This window comes from Triticum urartu, chromosome 7A, assembly GCF_056163025.1.
Source record: "Triticum urartu cultivar PI428250 chromosome 7A, HENAU_Tu73, whole genome shotgun sequence".
Taxonomy (NCBI): domain Eukaryota; kingdom Viridiplantae; phylum Streptophyta; class Magnoliopsida; order Poales; family Poaceae; genus Triticum; species Triticum urartu.
Genome location: NC_141879.1, coordinates 604,183,729 through 604,207,785, shown reverse-complemented (window position 1 = coordinate 604,207,785; position 24,057 = coordinate 604,183,729). Strand labels below are relative to the sequence as shown.

General features: G+C 48.9%; 1 protein-coding gene across 1 annotated transcript; it reads right to left on the bottom strand.

The window, feature by feature from the left end:
• Positions 1–15,687: 15,687 nt before the first annotated feature.
• Positions 15,688–16,928, bottom strand: LOC147960635 (uncharacterized). Its single transcript, XM_087533453.1, has 3 exons — positions 16,295–16,928; positions 16,001–16,217; positions 15,688–15,922 (listed from the first exon to the last, which is right to left on the bottom strand). Exons 1-3 carry the CDS (start codon positions 16,926–16,928, stop codon positions 15,688–15,690), a joined length of 1,086 nt encoding a protein of 361 aa, XP_087389579.1.
• Positions 16,929–24,057: the final 7,129 nt, after the last annotated feature.

The window sequence follows — 24,057 nt, the reverse complement described above, 5'->3', positions numbered from 1 at the left end:
TAGATTGTACATGTGGCAAAATCTAGTGGAATCTAGATGATATCCAATGGCCAGTAGTGCTCAAATTTGCCAGCTCTGGACTATGGGTTGGCCTCATCCAACGACCATCTTTCAAAGTTAAAGTTATCCGCACACTATATAAAAATGTAAAACATAATATATATATATAGGGGTATAGATATAGATATGTGATGCGAAAGCCACCCCTCATCTCCAATTAGAATAGTGTGTCCATGCACGGATGCAATGTGGCCAAACGATGTCTGCCATCGGTATCTCAAATTCAAACCAGTCTGACCTTTTTCAATGTGTATACATTAGAACAAGCTCGTTTCCAAACCACACCGCGCAGATCTCCGTTATATTCATGCATGCATGGGTTTCAAACATCATGGTCTCTTATTCAAATATTTGAATTCATCTTTACATTGACTATGACCTCACCTAGTATTTTACACCCACACATTGGTCTTCTCTTTATAATTGAACCACTAACTTTCTCTCGTGCATGCATGCACACACACTACCAGTCGGCATTATCCATCGCACACATGCAATCTTTTTCTTCAGGTCGGTCTCCCATGAAGACACACACACACACACATATCCCCCTCTCCATCATATCAGGCATTCTTTATCTCTCACGTGCATGCGCAATGATCTATGTTCCTCTATGTGTGTCTGTATATAGCTAGGTCTTTCATAGTTTTCCACATAAACCGATCAATCTATATATCTAGTGAGGTCTCACCCTCTTTCCCACGTCCACATCAATCAATCTACACCTCTCTATATAGGATTACATATATAGCTAATACACCCACATTAATTATATATCCAACGCCCCCTCTCATCATCCATGCCTTCCGCTTCATCTCTCAGACGAGCGTACAATGGCGAAGACAGGGGGCAGCAAGGGCCCTGCCCCCCTAACATCACTATATATCGAGGCTAATATGAATGTGATCATTAGACAATTGCTGGTAAAAATGGTTTAAATTGGTGAATTGGCCCTCCTCGTAAAGGATTAGCAATGCTTGCCCCCTAGCTCATGGGACATTTTTCATGGCTCCGCCACTGCGCGCAACAGTGCACGTTCTCGCCCCCTCTCTCTAAATATCGATATTGCAGTTGTGCACTCCTTCATAGTCTCCCTCCACTCGGCCCCTCGCACCATATTCTAGCCCCCACCGGATTTTGCCACATGTACAATCTAGCAGACTCCATGGTTGAACTTAAGCAAAATGCACAAATCTCAAAACAACAGTGGTTCTCCTTTGTTCTAGAATCTTCCGTATCATAACTACCCAAACTTTTTTGCTAGTTGAATTGCCATTACTTGTTTTTACTTTATGCTTTACAACGCACAATTCCATGAATCATAAAATAGATTAAGGGCTTCTTTGATTCAAAGGATTCTCGAAGGAATTTTGGAGGATTCTAATCCTTAGTAATTTTTCATATATTGGTTGTTTGATTCGTAAGATTGTAAACCATAGGAATTTTTCCATATGATTCATTTGCACTAGATTTCATAGGAAAAATCCCATCCACTCTAACCTCTTTGAAAGAATTCTGTGTTTTTTCTATGCACAATCAAACACTCGTACCATCCTATAGGATTCAAGACGACATTCCACTCTAATCCCATGTTCTTCCTATTCTCGCTTTTTGGAAATCCTATGAATCAAAGAGGCCCTAGGTTTTTTTATGAAAACTAATTGATTTTGACTGAGATGAACTATAAGAATTAAACGAAGGTCTACATCGGGCATATATGACTCAGAGGTTACATGTTACAGTGTGGTATTTATTCATAATTTGGTTGCAAAATCTGACGCGTGCAATGCACGTGTACCTTAGTAGTACTTCGAGTATGTGCAAAACACAATGGCACGCTACACAGTGTCTCTCTTACAGTTCATGAAGACACGTGGCACATGTGGAGGCGTTGTCGCGACATCCTTGTGTGGATTGATCACAGTAACGTGCTACTAGTTCTAGAAGAATGTACTCATCCCCCCTGAGCCGCATTGGCGGTACATGCACGAAGCAAAGATGTGCACGCACGCCACACACGCACTCATTCCCTCGCACGCACACGCGGGTACATGGGCGGACGCAATTTTGTACCAAGATCCACCCCATGTGATAATTTGACGCGTGTAAAGTCCTTCACTTCATTGATGGTCAATTAATACAGCACATGCAAATTGAGTGGACGTGAGGGCAGAAGAAAGACATTAGTACTCCACTGCGCGCATGCGAGTAGTTAAATCATGGGTTGCTAGTAGTACTTCCGTTGGTATCCTTCATATTTTGTGCCAATTTTTGACAGTAACATAATATTTACGCATCTGAGCAGTGTAGTCTACTTGAAATTTATGTTCCACTAAACTCACCAGGAGCCGTTTCGGGCCTCGAAACCAAAAACCATCAATTAATCTCTACCTTGTTCCCATCACATCCGAAAGTACTAGTGCTACAATTAAGTGCAAGCCTGCTGACACCTACCAGTATGTACCAAACCTGAACGTGTTCCCACTATGCAGGTTTTATTACTAGTGCTAGTACTTAGCTTATAAAAAGGGGAACTACCTAATCGAAAATTACTCTACCTTCCTCCTCATAAGTCCTCCTTCTTCGTCCATGCTTGCCATGGCCAGTGTGCAGAGCTCTAGGTCAAGAACTACTCATAACAAGGGAGCGGCAACCAAGGCTACGGAAAAAAGAGAGGGCTCGCCACCACGCAGAGACCTCGAAAGATCTCTCAGGGGAAGGCGATGGCTCCCAGGAGCGCCCTAGACGCGGAGGCGAACATGCGGCGCTGGAGTCATTATCCCTCGATGGCATGCCCGATCAGCTCAATAAGCACCTCAATAAGCAGAAGGAGTCCATCCACAGCTTGGTGGAGCTGCTGAAGGAGAGCCTCGACGACATGCCCGTTGAGCTCAACGAGCAGGGGGAGTTGACCGCCGGCTTGGTGATGCTACTGAAGAAGAGCATTGCCTCAGAGAAGAAGGCGACCGGCAAAATCCTGCAACTTCAGGAGGACAAGGCGAAGCTCTGCCACGAGCTCGAACTGCTGAAGGAGGAGAACGCCGACTGGAAGAAGCTGCATGAGAATAGTAGTTCCTCGATGAAGATGTTGCATGCCCTCGTCATGAAACAGAAGGAGGAGTTGGCAAACCTTCGCATCGATCACCCGGCTGCTATTAATGCAGCCGTGGAACAGATGATGAAGGCTCGCGTCGAAAAATCCTGCGTCATGGACATAATGATGAAGATGGCGGAGGAGACACGCAAGGAGATGGAGGTCGTGGAGGCGATGAAGAAGCAGTTACGAATCCGTGGCCAGCAACCCTTCATGTAGTGAGAGCAGTGCCCAGACTTGTGTGTGTGCGTCTTCCTTCTTTTTTTGGGGTGATAATCCTCCTTCTTCTTTTACTCCCGTGTTTCTTATTTTGCTTCGGGTGTTTGGCCGCACGTGTCACCTTATCTGCGAGGCATGAATAGAACAATGCTAAAAATGAGATGACTAGCAAATTAGATCACTCTTTATCGCCAACAGAACAATGCCTCTTGCAAGTAATATATAATAAGAGTAGAGAGTAGAGGATATGGCACTGGGCTGCCGTGTTTCGTGCTCCTCCGTCATACTCCAGTGGAAAACTTGAGTATACCACACGGTTCTTTGCTCCTCCTCAGGTCGTCGGCACATTTATACGAGCAGTCAAATCACAAGGCCCCGCCTTCCAGCAGTAATGAGCCGTCAAATCACAAAGGCCCTCACCTCTCATGAAAAGGACCAAGCTAGACTGGCCCCCCTCTAGCCTTTTAAAAAATGTATACATTTGTACAGTAGTAGTATCGATTTATTGTGCCATGGAGCAAAACTAACAAGATGTAATTAAAGGAAAAAGGTGGTACATATAGAGAGCGCTCGTCGCCAAATTATGCATATACTATATGACACTACCCACTATGAAGGTACTAGTAACATAGACTAGTAACTAGTCTATGCTACTCTCCACTAGGACCAGCCAAAGTCGAGGCGCGGATACCAACGAGGGCCTGGTTGTGTCTATACTTGGATAACTCACCCGACTGCATGCGCACCAGGCAGACGAAGCTCGTGTCTTGTTGGTGCCGTGTGCGGCGCGCACATTAACCAAAACCTCACGCCTCCAACTTAGCCTCTGTATTTTAAACTTCTCAATCTCAAGGCCAAGGAGCAACGTGAAGCCTATGATAGAGCCAATCAGATGGTTGAGAACACTACAATTCATAGCTGTAGATGCGTGTGTGAGAGAGGACGAGTGCGTGCGTGCACCTCTTCTCAGAGTACAACTGTATGTGGATGGCATCGACCTAGGGAGCAGTGATGGTGCGTGTGAGAAGTCCCGAGAGATAGGTGTAATGCGTCTGAAAAAAAGACTAGTCTATAGCTCGCCACGAGGCTATTCCTGTCGAACGCCAAGTGTAAGATATGTATTCGACGGTGCCAGTGTTTGCATGTACACAGCAGTAGAAAAAGAACTAGTACCATGGCATATGCTACACCACGGCCGAGAAAACTGCCGACGTTATGCCATCCGGGAATAGTGCCGCACTTCGAAACTAGAACCATCAATAAATTTTGAGTGCGTCTCATCACATTCCAAATTACTACTACTACCACGCTATATTTAATTGCAAACCTCTTCACACCGATCACAACCTAAACGGTTTCCCACTTAGGAGCGTATTATTAGTACTCGGTTATAAATACTACTATGCTAAGATGACTGCACATTCCTCCTGAACTCCTCATCCACAAAAAACAATCAAGTTAATCAAGCCATAGCCAGCGTGAGTTCTGGGTCGAGAGATTTCCACCAGGGAGAGGTGAGCATGGAAGAGGAAGCACGAGAGATCTCCCGCCTCACCGTGAAAGCAGCCGACATGTCCAGCCGCGCAGTAGTAGCAGCACAGAGGTCCCGCCGCGCTGCCGAAGAAGCACACAGGTCCCGCCGCGCCGTCGATGTAGCAGACTACTCCGGCCATGCCGCGGAAGTAGCAGAGATGTCCTGCCGCGCCGCCGAAGCAGCAGGGAGGTCCCGCCACGCCACGGCGGCCTGGGAAAATTTCTCACGGGCAGGCGAGGACTCTTACAGGCGCATGCATGCGATAGTCCATAGCCAGATGGATCAGATCTCTGGCTGGGCGAGGATGCAGGATGAGGCTACCGGCGTCATCCGACAACTAGGGGAGGGCAATGTGAAGCTCCGGGGCGAGTGCGACCTGCTGAGGGTGAAGATCGTCAGAAGGGCGAAGCAAGAGGAGGAGACCGCTGCCTTGTTGCAGAGGACGGGCGTCATCATCAACAAACTTATGGATGAGAATGCCATGCTCCGCATCGAGCGCAACAGGCTGGTGGAGGAATCCATGGATGCTGCCAAGCAGCATATTAAGGACATGAAACTGATGAAAGAGATCATCGCCCGCTCCGAGAACTAGTCTCCGCGACCTGCATCGCATAAAGAAAGTAGAGATCAGCGAGCCAGATCATTGTATGCATCTTCCTTCTTCTTTTGCCCTTGCGTATTTCGGGCGTAGCCGCATGTGCCTTTTTTAATTATCTTCCTAATTATGTAAGACAATTATTATCCACTCTCATCGTCCTTATATATGTTCATCAATGTTGCTATAAGTCATAGTAGATGCTATATACGTCCGCCGGATCTTACATCAAGATCCGTGCAAAATTTTCTTTTCAGATTTTTTTTCTCTCTTAAATCTTAGTCGAGTGAGACATTGCCACGCCATTATACAGAGTCTCGGGCGCCATTAATGGATACCTTGAGAGAGAGGTGGACGGCAGATGGAGGTCAAAGGGCTCACATGCCTCCTGTGCTCATATAGCTACCCTGCACGGCGCCTCCTAGCTAATAAAAAAGGGGACGCGTGGCGGCACGTAAATGGCAAATAGAACACCCACGGTTTCAATAATAATTGTGTTTCCGATTGTAAAGTGACATCACTTGTTCCAAAATGACTTTGTTGATTGTTAATGTGTGCGCTTTCACAAATCGGACAGCAAAATTACCACAACATGTTGGTGCCATGTCATGACACAAAGCCAAGTTTCATAATTTCCAGGAATTAAAAAACCAAGTTTCTCAATGTTTCCAGCCGAGCCATGATGCCCAGATGTTTGAATTTCATTCCCATTTTTGACATGGGACCTAGAAATTTACCTGAGGACACACATGTGATTTTTCAACCAGCTTTGGTACACTGGAGCATGTGCTTGTATTCAAAATTTGAATTATGCACACAAAGGTGACACGTTCCCTCTCAAAACCATGAGCCTTCTTGAGAGAAGCTCCGGTTTGCAAGAAACTTATACCAAAATTTGTTCCTATTCTGCAAATTTTTTTTACCACAGCATGGTAGTACCATGACATGACATGATGCCAAGTTTCATGATTTTCAGGTGTGTTTTGTATTTACAAGAATTTTAAAACCAAGCTTCTCTATGTTCTCGGCCGAACCAAGATGCCCAGATGTTTGAATTTCATTCCCATTTCTTGCATGTGACCTAGAAATTCAGCCGAGGACACACATGTGATTTTTCAATCAACTTTGGTGCACGGGAGCATGTTCTTGTAGTTCAAATTTGAATTATGCACATTAAATGACCAGAAACTTAATTAATGTATAAAAAAGGCCAAATGAACTCGGAATAATTCCAAAATTTAATAGGGCACTCATATAGTTCTATGTTGCCTCTGTAAAGAAAATCTGGGGGAGGCATCATATATTAGAAATGCCATTAGACATTGTTTTTTTCACGTCAAACCCGTTGACCATGTTACATGACAAAAATAAGCCGATTCTCACAATGATAAGTTAATGGTCTCCAACACAACACACCCCTCAAATAAAACTAAGCACCCTGGAATTCTTTGACAAAACTAAGCACCCTGAAATTCTTTGACAACTAAACTGCTGGCTATATGATGTTGGCCATATATATTATACGTATATAATGTGAATAAACGAGTGGTAGTACTATACCAACTAAAAGATGAAATGTACGAAATATAATGAGAAGAAACATAACATAGTTCTGCTAGGGGATCAGCACAGCACGCCCCTCAAATAAAACTAAGCACACCCGAAATTAAACTAAGCAACTAATCCGGTAGACACTATATTAGAACCACCATGAGCAACGACACTGCCACCTTACTCGGACTCCTCATCCACGTCCTCGACTTCATCCTTGTCACTCTTCCTCTTGGCCGATACTTCTTTGCTTGAACCACACACTTGGCTCTTGCTCTTCATCCAACCCTTGTAGATATTGAAACAAAGGTAGCCATCCATTGCAGCGTAGTGGATGTGGTCTATATCTAGTACATTCCACTCCCATGCATGATGAAACTTGAACGGAGGTTTCTTTAGTGTACCGTACGAAGGATGAACCATGGCTCCTTCCAGGGTCAGCATTGAGGGCTAATCACGGGAGGGCACCGGCCCTTTCTTCTGGAGGTCAAAGGGGTCTCCTACAATGAGGCCTATCCAACCTAGGATTTCCTTGTCGTTCCTAAAGTCTACAATAACAAATTTGACTCAGCCGTCCTTGAGGAAATTCTTAAAATGCTGGCACTCAACATCGGCATGGCATATGTGGAAGACCAAGCATAAGTCATGCACACAAACCTGGATCACGGCGGGCTTCTTCTTCTCTCCCTCCTTTAGATTCTTCTCGCTTCCCAGGATTGTGGTGTACTCAACATCTAGCCGAGCGACCCACTCATCATTTGAGTTTTCGAACATGCGTTTGAAGCGAACAAGGCATTCTTTGACCTTTGCGGAAGAACGGGTGTAGATGACGTAGAACTCATCACCAGTGATGTTTCTAACCTTATACTCACCGCCGATCATGGAGATTTGGGATGCCATGGATTTGGGAGGAGGGTTAGGATTAGTGGAACTGCCGTAATGTGAAAGGACGAGACGACTAGGAGCGGTTTATCGATTGTAAAAATGTCAAGTGGGGGGGGCGTGCGAATGGCAGGGTAGTGGCTTGCCTGGTGGATAAATGGATTCATGCACAGTACTATGGGTCCCAATTATATGTCATGTCTACTCGACGCCCAATTAAATGGCTTCCGATGTCATGTGAAGCGTCGGGAAAATTACAGGTGATATGAAGCTTTCCATTCTCCCATGATACGGGCTTCCGAGAGCCCTTGGATCTGAGATCGAACGGTTGCATGGCGTGATTCTAGACCTATGGGTGAATATCCTATCCTGGAGGGTTATTCTGCAAATTTTCAGCAACTTAGCATGCCACCGTTAGATCTCAGATCCAAGGGCTGCCAGCAGCCCGTATCATGGTCGCGCCTACCACGACCGTCGCCTCGCTCGCGTGGTCGCGCCCTTGGAGATTTAACACGGTGCGTTAGGCTATCTGATGTTGGCATGTCATACATACTCATCACTTAGTCACTCATACAACAAGGTTAGCTATAAGGTTGGCTATAAGAGTATTTTTTGTTTAGTTCTCTCTATCTCTTTCTTTGTAGTATTTATTGCATTTGCCAAGGAGTGAGCTCTTCCAACGAAATGGTGCTTAGATGAGGTGCTATGGGCATTAAATGGCTTATCAACTCAAGTCCCCCATGCATAGGTGCTTAGTTCTTTGTTGCTAAGTTTGCTTCATCTAGGTACACGCGCTTATCACCGTTTCTTCCTGGGGTCACCAAACTAGTCTCTCCCTTCTTAATTAACTTGCCACATCAGACTTTATGCCTATGTGGTAGGCTTAGCACCTATAGGATCAAGTACAATAATGGGCTATAAGCCCGCTTTACATGGCATTTTTGCATATCTGGGGGAAAGAGGCAAGGAAAAAGTGGAGGAGTGGGCTCTCAAGCAAGAGCCAGCCTCTACATGGTGGAGCATCGGGAGAGGCACCTTTATGGAGGTGGTCAGGAATCGGGAGACTCAAGCCAGTTTTAGCGCCGCAGTTAAAATGATAATGGAAAGTCAAATCACCGGGCCCCACCTGTCCAGCAGTAACTCACTGTCAAATCACACAGCCCTACGTTTGCAGCAGCCTACTCCCTCATCTTCTCGCGTCTCCGTCAAACCGACTAGGCGGAACTGCCCCGCCTACCGTGCGGGAAAAGTCCCGTCCTTGAATTTTAAATAGTACAGTATACTAATTTTGTATCCATGGATTGCGCCATGGAGCAAAGCCTCAAGAAAACAGCGGTACACATGTATGGAGTATACAGCACGCCCGTCGCATTCGCGTCGCACCCCAGACTATCGGTCGGTCTGATACGTCGCTCTCTGAATGGAACGCGCGTCATATTGCGTTTGCACACACATGTGGGACCGTAATTGAGAACCGACCATAGGCACACTCCCCGGCCCTGCAAGTCAGGTGAGTTAATAGAAGTAGTACATACGTTGGTACCTGGAAGATCCCTGCAAGACACGGAAGATCAGTTCGTCCATGCATGTGACCAGACTCTAGCAGACACGCCTGGATTGGCTATCGTCTACATATCGTGCAGGCTGTGTTGTACATGGTTGTAGTTCTGGTGAGAAATCTAAAAAAGGTTTCTTGTCATCTCACAAAATTAGGTGCCATGTGCTTCGGATCACTGCGAGGGTTGAACAGCGACAACTGAGTTGGGCTAGTCATTGGGGGCACATGCACAAAGACTACTCGGCTGCCATCTAGGTCAAGCCGACTATGTTAATTAGGACATCTATCGACAGACCCCTTTTCTACAATTTTATCTTTAATTTGAGCTTTGATCCTCATCTAGTTTGTCCGTCGGGATTCATCTTGTCTCCTTTGAGCAGTGAGATTATGATTTCTTGTCATGTGGCATTTTTTTGTGTTATATGTTATAATCCAGTGCTTTAGATCAAAATGACGACAACTGTGCCTCCGGGGCAGGTGCATGAAGACTTCTCGAGAGTCATTGCTGAGGTCAAGCCGGCTCCGACCGGTAGACAAAAGAAAACTAGTACTCCACTATATAGGCAGGAGCCTCCGTGCTTGCTTGCTAGTGTTGCTCTCTTCACACTGCCTCGTCCTCTCTAGATCTAAACATGATAGTGGTGGCCACACTCTCTCTCTACTCACCACTGGTCACAGATCCAACCGGATCCTCTCCGCCGGGGAACGCGAGAAGGTGCAACGTTCATGCGGTCGTCCTCGGCGATGACTCTTACCCACTGCCGGCGCGTCCCAATCAGCGTGCCTTGCCATTCTCTCCCAAGCATTGCTGGCGAGGGAGGGCCTCCCACCCCTTCTTCCTCGCTGTCGTAGTGTGGGCAGATCCGGCCTCCCGCCGCCCACCTAGCGGCATCCCGGCGACCCTCAGGTATAACTTCCTTCGAAACCAGCCTTGCTCTAATTCTTGAGCTCATGACGTTGCTGCATTTGTATCTTTTACTATATCTCAGCCCCCCTCGTGTAGATATGATCGATCGGCTGTTCGGAAACCACCTAATTTTTTTATTATTAAGAGGTAAAACTAGTTCATGCACTCGAATCTAGTAGTACTTGGTTCAAACAAGGAAGAAAGGGGGTGTGGGTGGGGGTGGGGGAAGATTTGTTACCTGAATCTAGGACTTGGTCGAAAGAGGAAATAATGGGGGCGAAAAGTAGCAGAGACTGGCTATCCAACTGGCCTCTAGGTCTAATAGGGAAATAAAGGGAACGCAGTACAAACTCAATATAAACCCGATCTTTTGGTTGAAAAAGGAAAGAAAGTGGGGACTGGGGGACAAGTCAACAGAGTAAGTCCAACACTAGATTTTCTAGCTTCACACAGTATAAGGTGGCTATATACTGAACAAAAATGGGACCAACCCAGATATCCTCTTCTGATGTTTGTTGCCCCGAGCCGCTCTTATGTAATGCCACTGGTAAAATGTAGCTGTCGCACTGTTAAAAGTAAGGACACGTTAAACCAATGTTGTTTTCAATGTAATGCCTCCAGTAATATGAATCAATGGCACTTTTTTCATCTCCTGCTAAATTTCCCATTAAGTAAAGTTGCTTCTTTTCGTTAGGGATGCAACTATCCTGGTCCGCCAACTCTCCAGGAGCTTCACGACCAACCTTGATGTTGCTCAATTTTATTGGATCTAATGAAGAAGAAGCTCTGTGGGTTTTTGTTTTCTGATGGAAATGGAACCGGGGCTGGAGCCCTTTTCTTAAAAAAAGAAGAAGAAGCTGCTAGCTCATGGGACATTGCTTCATTTTAGGTGAACCGCACCAAAAGGTCCCATGAATTGAATCATGCATATTGGTGACTGGTGTCATCCCTTCTACGATGGCGTTGACTGCAGATATGGTTCCCATCACGAGGTATGTTCCCTTTTGGTCTGACCGTTTGCCAAAGATCCTGCATGTTGATCCTGCTCTTGTGCTACTATTTTGGCACTGCCATGATAAAGCAGTAATGTCATTATTTTGCACCTTAATCTAGTGGCACTATTAATTTGAGGCAATGTTTTGGCACCGCTAGTGCCACTGTTTTTTATATATCAAAAGAGGGGGTTCCCTCCGATTTCATTAAAGAAAGCCAACCTTAGAGAACCATTATCTGACAACATCTCAGTGTAAACGGGCAGTTATGCAACTACTACTAGAATAGACTGAGTACTAGTAGGAGACAAGTTCGCCACATAAGCTAGGCAGGTAGGGGGACGCAGCACCAGCTCGACCAAGTTTGGATTAATACCCAAATGCTACCACAGAAACATCAGTGGGAAGATAGGGACTGAAAGAGCCAGGTTCAACATCCTAGTCTAAGCACCCCCAGCCTTCATCCTTGCGACGCACGGTACACATCGTTTGCCACCTGCTCGACCCTAGTGCCACTGATAAAATGAAGTAATAATACAGTTAAAATAGAGCGACTGTCCTCTCTATCATTTCATTTCCAATGTAGATACAGAAAGTGCTTCTCTTTATTAATGTATATTTCATCAACTAGTCCCATTGTTAATGTTTAAGCATTTCTGCAAACTGGGGTGCTTAATTTTAGTTGAGCTGCACAAAAATAGAGATTTGAATGTCTCAAGGCCCCACCTTGTACTACCGCTGTACACTGATGTTCATCACTGGCAGAAGGTGTATCGGGGAGACTTGGGTCAATTTCCAGTATGATGTAATATTTTCTTCTATTTATTAGTGTATGTCTCATCAACTAGTGCCACTATAATGTAATCACGCCTTTTCATTTTCTGTGCAAATGGGGTTATTCAGCTATATTTTGGTGGAACTGCACAAATGTATGGATGGAACCGGCATATATGCAGAGTGCGAGGTGCCAAGTAAAAATTACCAACAACAACCTTGCTCCATCTAAGCATTGGCATCCACCACCATCAGTGGGATGTGTGGCACTCACTGTGGACGAATCTTTCTCGGCAGCGAATCCTCTAACCAAATACTAGTAGCATATATTGGCAGTTTTCTAGGGGTGTACTCTTTTCTGAAAGAAGCACCAATCTATTTTTGTTTATTTGTACACAATGTCACAACTTTGACCCAAAGGTCCAGAGCTATTTTAGGGTGATTGGCGTAGTACTCGGAGACTGATTGTAAGAATGATTTTTATTAGTTATCACACTGATTGTAAGCATGGGCAGATGGAAGATTAGGTTAGTGTGAAGCTTACCTTAAACCCTACCAACACCATTGAAACATGGTGAGCATCGAGGGAACCGTGGAGAACGACGGGGAAGCGACGTCGTGCCATCCAACGTCCTCTTGCGGTGGGAGAACGAATACTCCTGTGGCTCCGGCTGGCTCCGCACCCTCATGAATGGCACACCGTACTCGATCGATTCGTTATCCTCTAGGTGCTCAACCTTCGACCTATACGCCCACCACCTCCGCCTGACTTCCGCCTCGGGCGAATCTGTCTGCTCCATCACCCGGAGGAGATACTCGATGAACTCGAAGTACTGCGGCATGACTGCCGCCAAGGAGTACATCGCCGCCCTCATCGCCGTTGTCTCGCTCTTTCGCATACATTGCCACATGGCCCTCACCGTCCTCGAAATCTCCCATTCATTGTCAAACCAAGTAACGATCTCCTTCAACCTGGCTAACTTTTCCTAGTCGCCACTGGCAATCTGCCTGATTCGATGCTGCATCCCCTCAATAGATGTCCTTCTGAGTGGTCTGGTGCTATCTTTGGAAGATGGGAGGAGAGACGGTGGTCTTGCAATAGAGAAGAGGGAGAGGTGAGACAGTGGTTTTCTAATGGAGATGATGGAGAGGAGAGGGGGTGGTTTTGAAATGGAGAAGAGGGAGAGGCGAGACAGTGGTTTTGGAATGGAGATGATGGAGAGGAGAGGTTCCCCTGCCTTTTGGTCGCTGACAGGTGGTTCTCAGAGAAGAAATTGCAAGTTTCAGTTTCAGATAAAAAACTCCAAGTTCAGTTTCAGATAAGAAACTGCAACTTTCAGAGGTAGAGCATTTATATTAACATGACCTTTTACAACAGTGTTAACATCATGTGGAGGAGCGAACGCGCGTGTCGGCCGGAGCAAGGCGCTGCGCGGAGGACGATCATGGCCGACCGAAGCTAGGCCCCACGTGCGGGGCGCCCGTGGATGGACGGCCGGCGCTGCGTTGGTGATGACGAAGATGGCGAAGCCGACGGCGAGGGCGCGCCGTCCCGCACGGCCGCTTCGGGGGCGGGTCGAAGTCGAGCCCCCGAGCGCTACCAGAGAGACGGCGCGACGCCGCGGCGGAGGCGATGAAGAGAAAAGGGTCCCGCCCGAACAGCGAAACCAGCAGCAGCGCAGATACGGATGCCAAACATCACAAACCCGAGCGCCATCTCAGCACCGGCACGGGCGGCAGAAACACACCACTCGTGGGGCCGGTCCCGGCCCGACTCCAACCACCGCGCCAACTACGTGAAGCTATTCGATGCAATGGAGCCCGGCCAGAGGGCCGTTGTCATAGCCGCGCCGACCTCAGAGAGCCGCCCCATCTGCTCGCCCAAGACTCGCAGACGAGCTTCGGCGGCGGTCTCGATCTCCGGGAAGGTCCAAGCCGCCCGCTGGTCGGTCCCGGAGCCCACAACTCCCTGCGGGTGTCGTTGAAAGCGGACGGCCTCCTCCGCCAGCTGGCGCGTCTCCGGGAAGGCCCCTATCAAAAAGAAGAGCAAGTCAGATCAACCAAGGGGAAAAAGCCGGCAACCCAACCCGGCAGAACCCAAGGAAAGCACTTACTGGAGAAGCACTCTTCCAGGTGCTGTGCTTTGAGCAACGTACCTCGTCGTTCCCTGGCAATGGTGCGGTCACGCTCCTGGAGCGTCTTCTCCAAGTTGGGGACCTTGGCAAGGGTCATCTTCAACTCGGCGTCCTTGGCCTCGGCCACCTTCTCGGCCTCCTCGCGGCGATGGGTTTCTGCCTGACGGGCCTCCTCCACTGCGGCCTCTAGCACCTTTAGGCGCTCCACCTCGCCCTGGAGCTGGCCCTTGTCGTCGGCCAGCTTGCCATGTTGCTGATCGGCCTCAGCAAGGGCCCGCTGCGCCTCCGCGACCTTGGCAACCTCCACCTTGAGGCGCTCCACCTCAGCCTCAAGACGGCTCTTGTCGCCCGCCAGCCGCTCCTGCAGCCGGCTGGCCTCGTCAAGCGCTTGCCGGACTCCCGTCGCCTCCGCCACCTCGGCCCCAAGCTGGCCGTGTGTCAGTGACAAGCCGGTCGTAATGGAAGCCGGCTCGAATCAACCGGGTCTTCCAAGACAACACATCGGATGCAAAAGAAAGACTCAGAAACAAAGAACCACTTTAAGATTCGACCCAACTGCTATGCAGTTGCCCCGAATCTCGCGGGCTACACCCAGTGGGTGGACTAGCGCGCCCCCATTAAAAAGAGCACGCAAGAAAAATACCTGCGGCGACGCGGAGCTCCTCCTCCTTGGCGGCAAGCCACTCTTTGTGCTGTCGGTGCTTGTCCAGAAACCGGTTGAAGATGCTGACCTGGAAGGAGTCCAGTAGTTGCAAGGAGCAACGATTTGCACGAAACAACGGTTGAAGATTCGACCCAACTGCTACGCAGTTGGCCCGAATCTCGGGGGCTACACCTAGTGGGTGCGCTAGTGCGCCCCCACCCAGAAGAAGCAACAAAAGAAAAAACAATAGACAAGGGAGAACTTATGAACATGACATGCTCCAGCTCCCGCGTCTGCTCCACCTCGGCCTGGGTGAAGGCCTGGATCCTATCCGTCCGCCCTCGCAGGCACCGGCTCACGGCGGCCATCGCCGCCTCCTCCTGGGACAGGGGCCCGAAGAAGACCTTGCTGGTCCGGCCCCGAGCCGGCTGCGACCTGGCGGCCCGGCGACCCCCCTGGCCTGGGCACCAGAGCGTACTCCCCGCTGACCGCCTCTTTCACGGCCAGCGCCTTCTCCCGCGCCTTCTCAAACGCTCTCTCCAGCACCCTTGCTAGTGCCGCTCACGGCGCCTCGTCCGAGACGACGTCGCCACCGCCTCCCTCGACCCCCGCCTGCTCGACCTCGTCGGTCCACGACAGAGTGTCGTCCTCAACCACCATGACCTCCCGGACGATGACATGAAGATCGTCGCCGCCGGCTTCATCCCAGCCAGCATCTCAGGCCACGCCGACTCCTCGCCGGCTCATGCCCATGTCGTCGCGGCGTTGCCCAAGGCCTGGGCCGACGCCACCTCCAGCTCCTCCTCGGCCCTATTCCAGTCCCGCCAGGCCAGTCCTTCGGTGTCGGCCGGGTCCAGGCCGCGGTCCGAGTCGGCCGCCTCCTCATCCCGGTCAACGGCGCTGGTCCAGGTCCTCGAGAACACGGTGCCCTCGGTGGACACGGCGTCCGCCGCCGCCAGCGCCAATGAGATCGATGACCTGAAGCTCAATGAAGTAAACAAACAAGAACCAAGCAGGGCCGCTTGGCCATTCAAGTTCGACAAGAAGGAAACTTACCCAGGCACCACCAGAACGGTGGGTCTCGCCGGCCTCGCCTGTGGAGCGCCGCGCCTCCTCTTGGCAGGCGGCTTCATGCCAGCGGCCGGGTTCACCGCATGCTTCACGGCCGAGGCTCGAGGCGCGACGTTGTCCTTCCGGTGCGGCCGGCTCGCCGCCGTCGCCCCCCGAGACGACCTGGCGCCAACCGCGCTGCCGCCTTCTCCACCTAGCGCCGCTGCATTGACAACTCACATCAGCACCCCTTGTGCCGCCTCGTGCCTGTCAACTCAAGAAATACGGAAGCAAACTTACTCGCGCGGCACCCTACGCCGACACCGGCGGCCGCCTCCTCCTCCTCGTCATGGGCCGCCGGCTCCTTCGAGCCGGCCCGCACCACCTGCGTCGGCGCCCGGTCATACGGATGTCGGATGGCGTTCAGAAGCATCTCCCGCGTTGCGTCGGGATGAACAAGAATATATGCAACGGCAAAGTACGGGGACCAGGGACTCACCACGGGTGCCGGGTTTGCCTGTCTGTACGGAGGCTTCGCGAATTCCCAATCCTCTCGCAGCCCGGCCTTGGAGATGTCGTTGACCCAGTGGGCGACTTGGTCCCCTGCCAGGCGCAAGTTTGACATGCGGTTCGGGTCCTGGAATCCGGTCATCTGGCCGATGATGTGGGTGCGCTGCTGCAGTGGCAGCACCCGGCGCCTGATGAAGGCGATGATGAGGTCTGTGCCAGTGAGCCCTTCCCGATCCCTCATCTCCGACACCCGCTGGCACAGGTTGAGCACCTCCTGCGATTGGTGTCGGGGATAATAGCCCCAGTTCTGTTTCAGCCGCGGCGGCGCATCGACGAAGGCTGACAGGTTGATGTGGTCCGCGCCAAGGTTGCGGGCGTAGAAGAAAGAGTCCTGCCACTTCTTGGCAGAGTCCTCCAGCGGCATCTCGGAGCAGTCAGTGCCAGTCCGCTTGTAGATGACGGCGGCACCGCAGTTAGACATCTCCCCGGCCTTCGGCCCCTGCTGCTTCAAGGAGAAGAAGCGCACCCAGAGATCGATTGAAGGCTCGGACCCTAGGTACCCCTTGTAGAGGGTGACGAAGCCAGAAAGCTGCAAGATGGCGCCTGCGCCAAGATGATGGGGCTGGAGCTCGTAGAAATCCAGGAAGCCGTGGAAGAAGCTGTTCGCGGAAGGCCGAACCCGCGCTTGAAGTGCGGGTAGAACACCACGCGCTCCGTGCCTTCGGGCCGCGGCTCCCGCTCGCCCTGCGACAGGCGCACGATGACCTCCTCTCCCCCGGCAAGCGCCTGGTGGTGCGGAGATACGTGATGTCGTCCATGGTGACGGTCAAGCCCATCCATGAGCCTGAAGGAAGCGCCATCGGAAAATATGAAGAAAGAGAGAAGCAAAGGAGAATGGCAATGGAGTCCTTCTCGAATCAGCGGGCATCGCAGCGGGCGTCGCAGCGGGCGGCGATCACAAAGAGCAGAGAGAGGATGAAGAGGCAGGGGAGCGCGAGCAAGAATGGTTTCCATCGCTCCCTTCCTCCAATTTATAAGCCACGGTTCGAAACGTGGGGAAGTGGGATCGTTTGCGCTTGCCCCTCCCACTTCTCTACAATAAGTGCGCACGTACGCATGCAATCACTACCTCGAGAATGGCAACCGACTTGCGGACACCGCAATAAATTCACACACGTGGGCCGAGGGTGCGCGGTGGCGGGCCCCAGCACACCGCCCCGTCCCGTCGCACGTGTGGCCTGTCAGGCCCCTCCGGCTTCCAGGTGCCACGTGGCGCCTGGGCAAAGCCCAAAAGACTACCTCAAGATTTTACGGGCTCTTCAGTTTCCCGCCCATGTCGGGATGCTATGATCCGGCTTCTGGAAGCCGGCAAGTAGTGGGTGTTGCCGGACCCGGCATTCACAAAATGCGCCTCCTCAGGGGGGGACTGTGAAGGCCCTCCCACTCGAAGACAGCGGACCTTCACATCTTCCGGGACTACTGTCGGGGGGTTGAACCCTAGGCAGGCAACGGAACCCGGATCCTTTTCAGAAACAATGGGGCCAGCAACGCCCCTCAAGCCGGCTCACGCTCGGCCGGGTTGCTCAACCCGGCCAAGCCCCTCAACCCGGCGGAACTCCTCAACCGGCCCCAACAATTGGCAAAAGACGGCCAAACCCGGCACGCTAAGACATCCCCAACAAGCCAGCTCCCCCTTTGGCGTGTTCCTCAACCCGGCCGCGGGTCAGCTCCCGTCCCATCTGGGCCGTACGATGGGACGAGTCTTCACTCAAGGACGAGGAAGGCAACAATGTCCCTCCCATGCCTCTGGTTAGCCGGGGAATGGCAACAGTGCCCTACCTACCCGCTGACCATTCCGGCGTGGCTACAGTCACTACAAAAAAACTAGTAAGCTTGCACGTGCAATGCACGTCTCAATTAATGTTCTTTTCAGAGATACATCTACTTCTATCAAATACCCCTTGCCAGCATGTCTCGTATCGCATATTGGCAGTTCTCGTTGGTACTGTAAGAAGATGACAACAAGAAAAAACCGCCATGGAAACGTTCATCATATGACATGGTATACTTTTCAAGATAGCATGGAACGTTTGAAACCGTGTTTTCAAGTTAGTAAGCTTGCATGTGAAAAATCACGTCTATAGATAAAATGGTCCAATCATAAAAGTCAAGAATATTACAAACAAATTTATACTTGAAGTTTTAGAAAAGCTATAATCAAGAAAAAAACTTTTTAATGTACAAAGGCATTGGATTTAACTTCCCGGCTTTATTCTCATTGTTCTTGCACTGCTGTTGATTGTTCTTTCGACTTATATGTATACTCCCTCCATTCCTAAATATACACATGGAGAGTGAATCTACAGTTTAAACTACGTCTATATACATCCGTATGTACTCCATATTGAAATCTCTAAAAAGACTTATATTTAGGAACGGAGGAAGTATATGCCAGCGGGATAAAATGTACATTAAACTCTTAACTTCATACAATCCAATCATGTAAATGGTTATGGAAAAGTAGATGGACAATGAAAATAAAGGTTTTTGCATGGTTACTGTTTTTTGACAGGCTCAACACCAAGGACATGCTAGTGAGAAGGCACTGGAGGTCCCTGAGTGATGATAATCTCTGTGTTATATGTAACGCATACGTCCATGAAGATAGGACCCCATCTGTTTTTCCAATGTAATTAATTTTTAGCTGCAGGGTTTGGAATTACCTTTAGATTGACAGGACCCATGGCTCTGATGTCCAGCAATGCATATATCAAGCAAGGTCAAGGTTTGGGCATCCTTTCTTCTCCGAGTTTATGCTCATGGCAGCTTGGAACATTTGGATATTAAGGAATGGAAGAACTTTCAGGGGAGAGCGTGCTTCTTTTGCTACCTGGAAATGTAAATTTGTACATGATATTCATCTTCTAGCGCATAGGCCTAGAGATAGCATCAAACAACAGCTCTTAGCTTGGGTCAACACCCTCATGTAAATATAGGTAGGTATAATGTAGGTTCCTTCTAACTTCTGGACTTGAGACTGACTGTTCTGCTCGTACAGTGGTTAACTCTTTTATTTCATTAATAAAGGGTTGTGGTCCTTGCTCCACAGTAAATATTCAAAAAAATGTACATTATCACAACCTTAATATCATCACAATTAACATGAGTACAAACGGTATATAAGCTTAAGTACTGCTCAAAAAATCAGGCAAGGATGAAAATTATGATAGTAAAAACAGGTCTTCTTCTTATGAAATACCAATGAAGCAAATCACAAGGGCACCAGTGGTGGACTACCCATGAGCGCCTTGCCTGCGAAGGACCTCCTTGATCACCATGCCAAACTGGCAGCCGTCCCCGGTGACTGTGGTTTAGGATTCAGGGACGACCACGGCGGTCATCCTCGGTATCGATGGTTCAGGCCTATTGAAGAAGAAGCATCTGACCGTGCTACCTGGGCGTGGTTAACACTACCTAGAACTTTAGACTTCTTTTGTTGTCGGGCGACACGAAGTTTCGCGAGTAATTTTTCTTTCTTCTTTTACCATGGTTGGCTACTTTTCTTTTCAAGTTTGTGAGTATGGCTACTTTCTGCATTCCCATTGGCAGATGAGTTCGTTAGGTCCTCAGTTGAGGAACAATCCCCTGACGCAAATGGATGTGCATACGGATAATTCTTGTTGATCTGTGTTTTAAAGAACAACTGTCAAATAAGTTTTAACATATGAGAAGAAAAAAATCGAAGGAGCCTCAACCATGACCAGGCATGGGAACCATGATTTTATAAATATATGACACTAAAGAATTGCAATTTCCATATATCTCTATCACATGCCATGTACACTCGACATGCCATGGGTACAATATGGACTACTAAAAAATAATAGAAAGCTCATAATTTTGAAACAGTTAATTGAAAGTATATAGCAGAAATAGTACTATAACAGAAGCAATGCAAGAATCAAAAATTGCAAATGGTTAAATACAAAGGATAATAAGACAAAAAAGCTTAATTGAATGTATAAAACACATAATTCTATTTTCCATTCTGTTGTTTCCAAGTTTGAAAGACAAGCTACAGAAAGAATCACGTTGCAGCTATCGTGATTTTATAAGAGTCTAAAACCGTGTGGAAGTATAAATGGTTATTGAACAGACATATTTAAACTGGCCAACATTGCAAAAGAAGGTGAATACTTGCATATTTTTTAAACTGATAATAGAAGTCAGGAAGCATCCGTAAATTACCAACGGTTGGAAGGGGAGGAGAGAACCGATGTTGCGACAGCCACTAGCTCAAGTTCGTCCAAGTGAAGGCAATCTGGAGGCTCAAGAGACTACACATTCAGCATTGGAGAAACTGCAACCAGAGAATATTGTAGGCACTTGCACATGCTAACTTTGAGATCATTTTGAATTCAGTTATAGACAAATCACCATGGCACAACACGGCATAACAATTATACTAACAAGGCTGTGTCGGACAAAACACGTAGGACATATAAAAGATTACATTTAGGTCTTTCACTGAAGAATAGAAACAGAACGAAAAATGCAACAATCAGATAAGAACCACGTAAACCTACAGACCTCAAAATTGCATCACAAGTTGTATGCTTGTTTTTCTGGCCTGTAGGTCTTCCTGCTTCTCCCCGGACGGACCAGACTCGCTTTTCTGGCCGATGATGTAGAACAACGCGCAGGACAGGACCACACTGAGCGCCAGAGAAGCACCAAGAGCAGTGAGGACGGACGCTGTAGATCCTCCCACTCCCATCGGGATCACCTGGCGCCACCGCTGATGACGACGGCGCGCTACATGAGGCTCAGAGGCGGCTGATCGCGATGCGTAGTCCACATGCACGGGCGGCATGGCGGCTCGCGTCCTGACTTGGATTGAACAGACAAAGCATTAATTTCTTTCATGATTCTGAAAACTGTCAATGCCGTGTGGTAGAAGCGTTAGTTTATTTCATAAATTACTCTGGCCTTATCAGATGAAGTAAGAAACGTAACCAAGAATGGGATGCATCGTATTGCTGATCTTACCGGGATACGCCAACGACAACACAAATAATTGGACATCAGAAAACACATGTGAGGGTCTGATGCTTACATTGATTTGTTTCTACGTGCAGCTCATCAGAAGAACTCCTCGACGATCACCTCTCTTTTGTCAGCGCGATGGAGAAGCCCCTGCACGGTTCAGTTGGTGGCGTCGCTTCCTGAAGTGACCGGAGCAGAGGGGTGGTGTAGAGTGCAGGCACAGGCCCGGGATTGCCATGTTCGAGCAAGTCCTCTCCTACTCCGGTGACAGGGTGTAGGGTGTTGAGTCATGGACGCTAGCAGGGACATGGGGCCGCCGTTCTTGGAGCAGAGCAAGGCAGCGATGCAGGGGATGGAGCCGAAGATTTGGCCGCATGATGGTGACGGTTTCCAGAGGCGAACCAGACGGCGGCCATGAGCATGAAGACCATGTGGGAGGTTTGGGCGGGGCAAAGACCACGTAAGCGGGAGAGAAGGGTTGTGGTGCGGGAAGGGGCTGGTGGGGGCGAAACTACCTGATGGTTTGCGAGAGTAATAGGAGATCGTGGGTGGGCGTGACGATGCAGAGGGGATCGGGAGGAGTTTTTTTTCCGTAGGAGCTAAACAAATATGGGTTATAACCAATGGCAGTGGTGGGTAATTACAGTGTCAAACATGTTTGATGTCACAAGCCGATTTGGACCATCAGATCAACATGGTTTGATGGTTGAGATGATTTGGTTCTCCGCCGTTTCGTGCTCTTATAGGAGTAGTAGATACACTTCCGTGATGATACGTGTTTGTCACAGTAGGTCGCGTTTTTTGTCATGCATGTACATCCATGAAAATTTTATGACAGAATCAAGATAGTCATACCTGTGCTGTCGTAGAAGTGTTCCATGGCATTACCAAAATTATCATCATGGAAGTGTCCACTTCCATGACGATAAATCACGCGTCACAGAAGTGCTTTCGTCAAGGGTGACCGACACGTGGCATCCACCGTAACGGAACGCCGTTAAGCTATCAGGTCCGGTTTTGGATCCGATAACCCGTTAACAGCCCCGACCACTGGGGATTTTCCACGTGTAAAATCATCATTGGCTGGAGGGAACACGTGTCGGCTCACCGTTGGGACAGATGTCATCCACTCATTGGACCCAAAGCGCCTATGATACGTCGACACGTGGCATGGCCCAACAGAGGCCCATTCCTGTGAAAAGGCCAGCCCGTTTGACTTGGTCAAAAGGTGGCGGGCTGGCCCACGGCAAGCCTGTTAACGGCATGTTCGCATATAGCCCATTTACAACCCGCTAACCCAGGGCCCGTTTACGGCCTATCCGAATTAGGCCCAGTAGCGTCATCTGGGCCGTCCAATATAATTCCAGCCTGTTTTAACTTCTGGCCCATGTATGTCCCATGACGTCTTTCAGCCCATATGAGGCCCTTAGTGGCCCATTAATGGCCTGTGGTAAAACTCGCCCCTAATGAACAGTGTATCACTTTATACCCATTAATGACCCATTATTCCATTGGGCCGTTTCCAGCCCATGTTATCTTTCGGCATTCTCAGGGCCCATTTATTCTTGGGCTCATTTCTAGCCTTCATTTACTTTCGGCCCGTTACTGTCATTTTCTGCTTGTGGGCCAAATTCAGCCCGTGGTTATAGTCGGCCCGTTTGTGGCCCATTTACACGTTGGGCCGTTTTCATAGCTTCATCAAATACGACCGATTAACGACGACCAGTTATGGTCGGCCCATGAACGGACGATTTCAACTCTAGCCCATTTACGGCCATAATGTGGTCTGTTATTGGCCCATGTTTGGCCAACCGATCATACGGCCCATAGAAGGCCCATTGATGATACGGCCTGTAGAAGGCCCATTGTGTCAACGGCCCGTATAAGGCCCATGGTTTCTACGCCCCGTAGAAGGCTCATTGTTTCTATGGCCCTTAGAAGGCCCATTGTTTCTACAGTCCGTAGGAGGCCCATGTTAACTACAGTAAATATGTAGCCCATGGTTAACGTGGCCTAATTTTAAAAAATAGGTTACTGCGGCCACTAGCAAACCACGGAAAAAGAGCTGCACTGATTACAAGAAAACAAATAAACAAGACAATAAGGAAATAAACAGGCAAGCAATTTACGCTAGGCTATCACGGCTATTACACATATTACATCCACTGGGCATCAAAGTTCGCCACTAGTGCAAATATAGGGAACAAAACACCATATAAATGCCACAGCAAAACAAGTCCAAAACTGAAACCACTTGAGAAGAGCTCAAGAAACAATATCCTGGGTACCCATAATGCTGGCAAGATGCTTAGCAAGCTTATTAACTTTCTCTTGTTTGGCGCTTAAATCCTCCAGCACTTGCTGTTGCACCAGAAAGTATGCATCTGAATTCTGGAGGGACTTCCTTAGAACTTCGGCTTCCTGTCGCATAACATCTGATCAATGTCTTTCAACTTGAAGTTGAGACTCAAGAAGCCGAACTAATTCAGGCAGCAAGTTCGAAGAGC

Bases quoted from the DNA above. Each gene is read 5' to 3' on its own strand.
- LOC147960635 (XM_087533453.1), bottom strand. From the start codon at position 16,928: ATGCCGCTGGAGGACTCTGCCAAGAAGTGGCAGGACTCTTTCTTCTAC. The intron at 16,218-16,294 runs GTAAGTTTGCTT...TTGTCAATGCAG, and splicing joins CGGCGTAGGGTGCCGCGCGA to CGGCGCTAGGTGGAGAAGGC. The intron at 15,923-16,000 runs GTAAGTTTCCTT...ATTGAGCTTCAG, and splicing joins ACCGTTCTGGTGGTGCCTGG to GTCATCGATCTCATTGGCGC.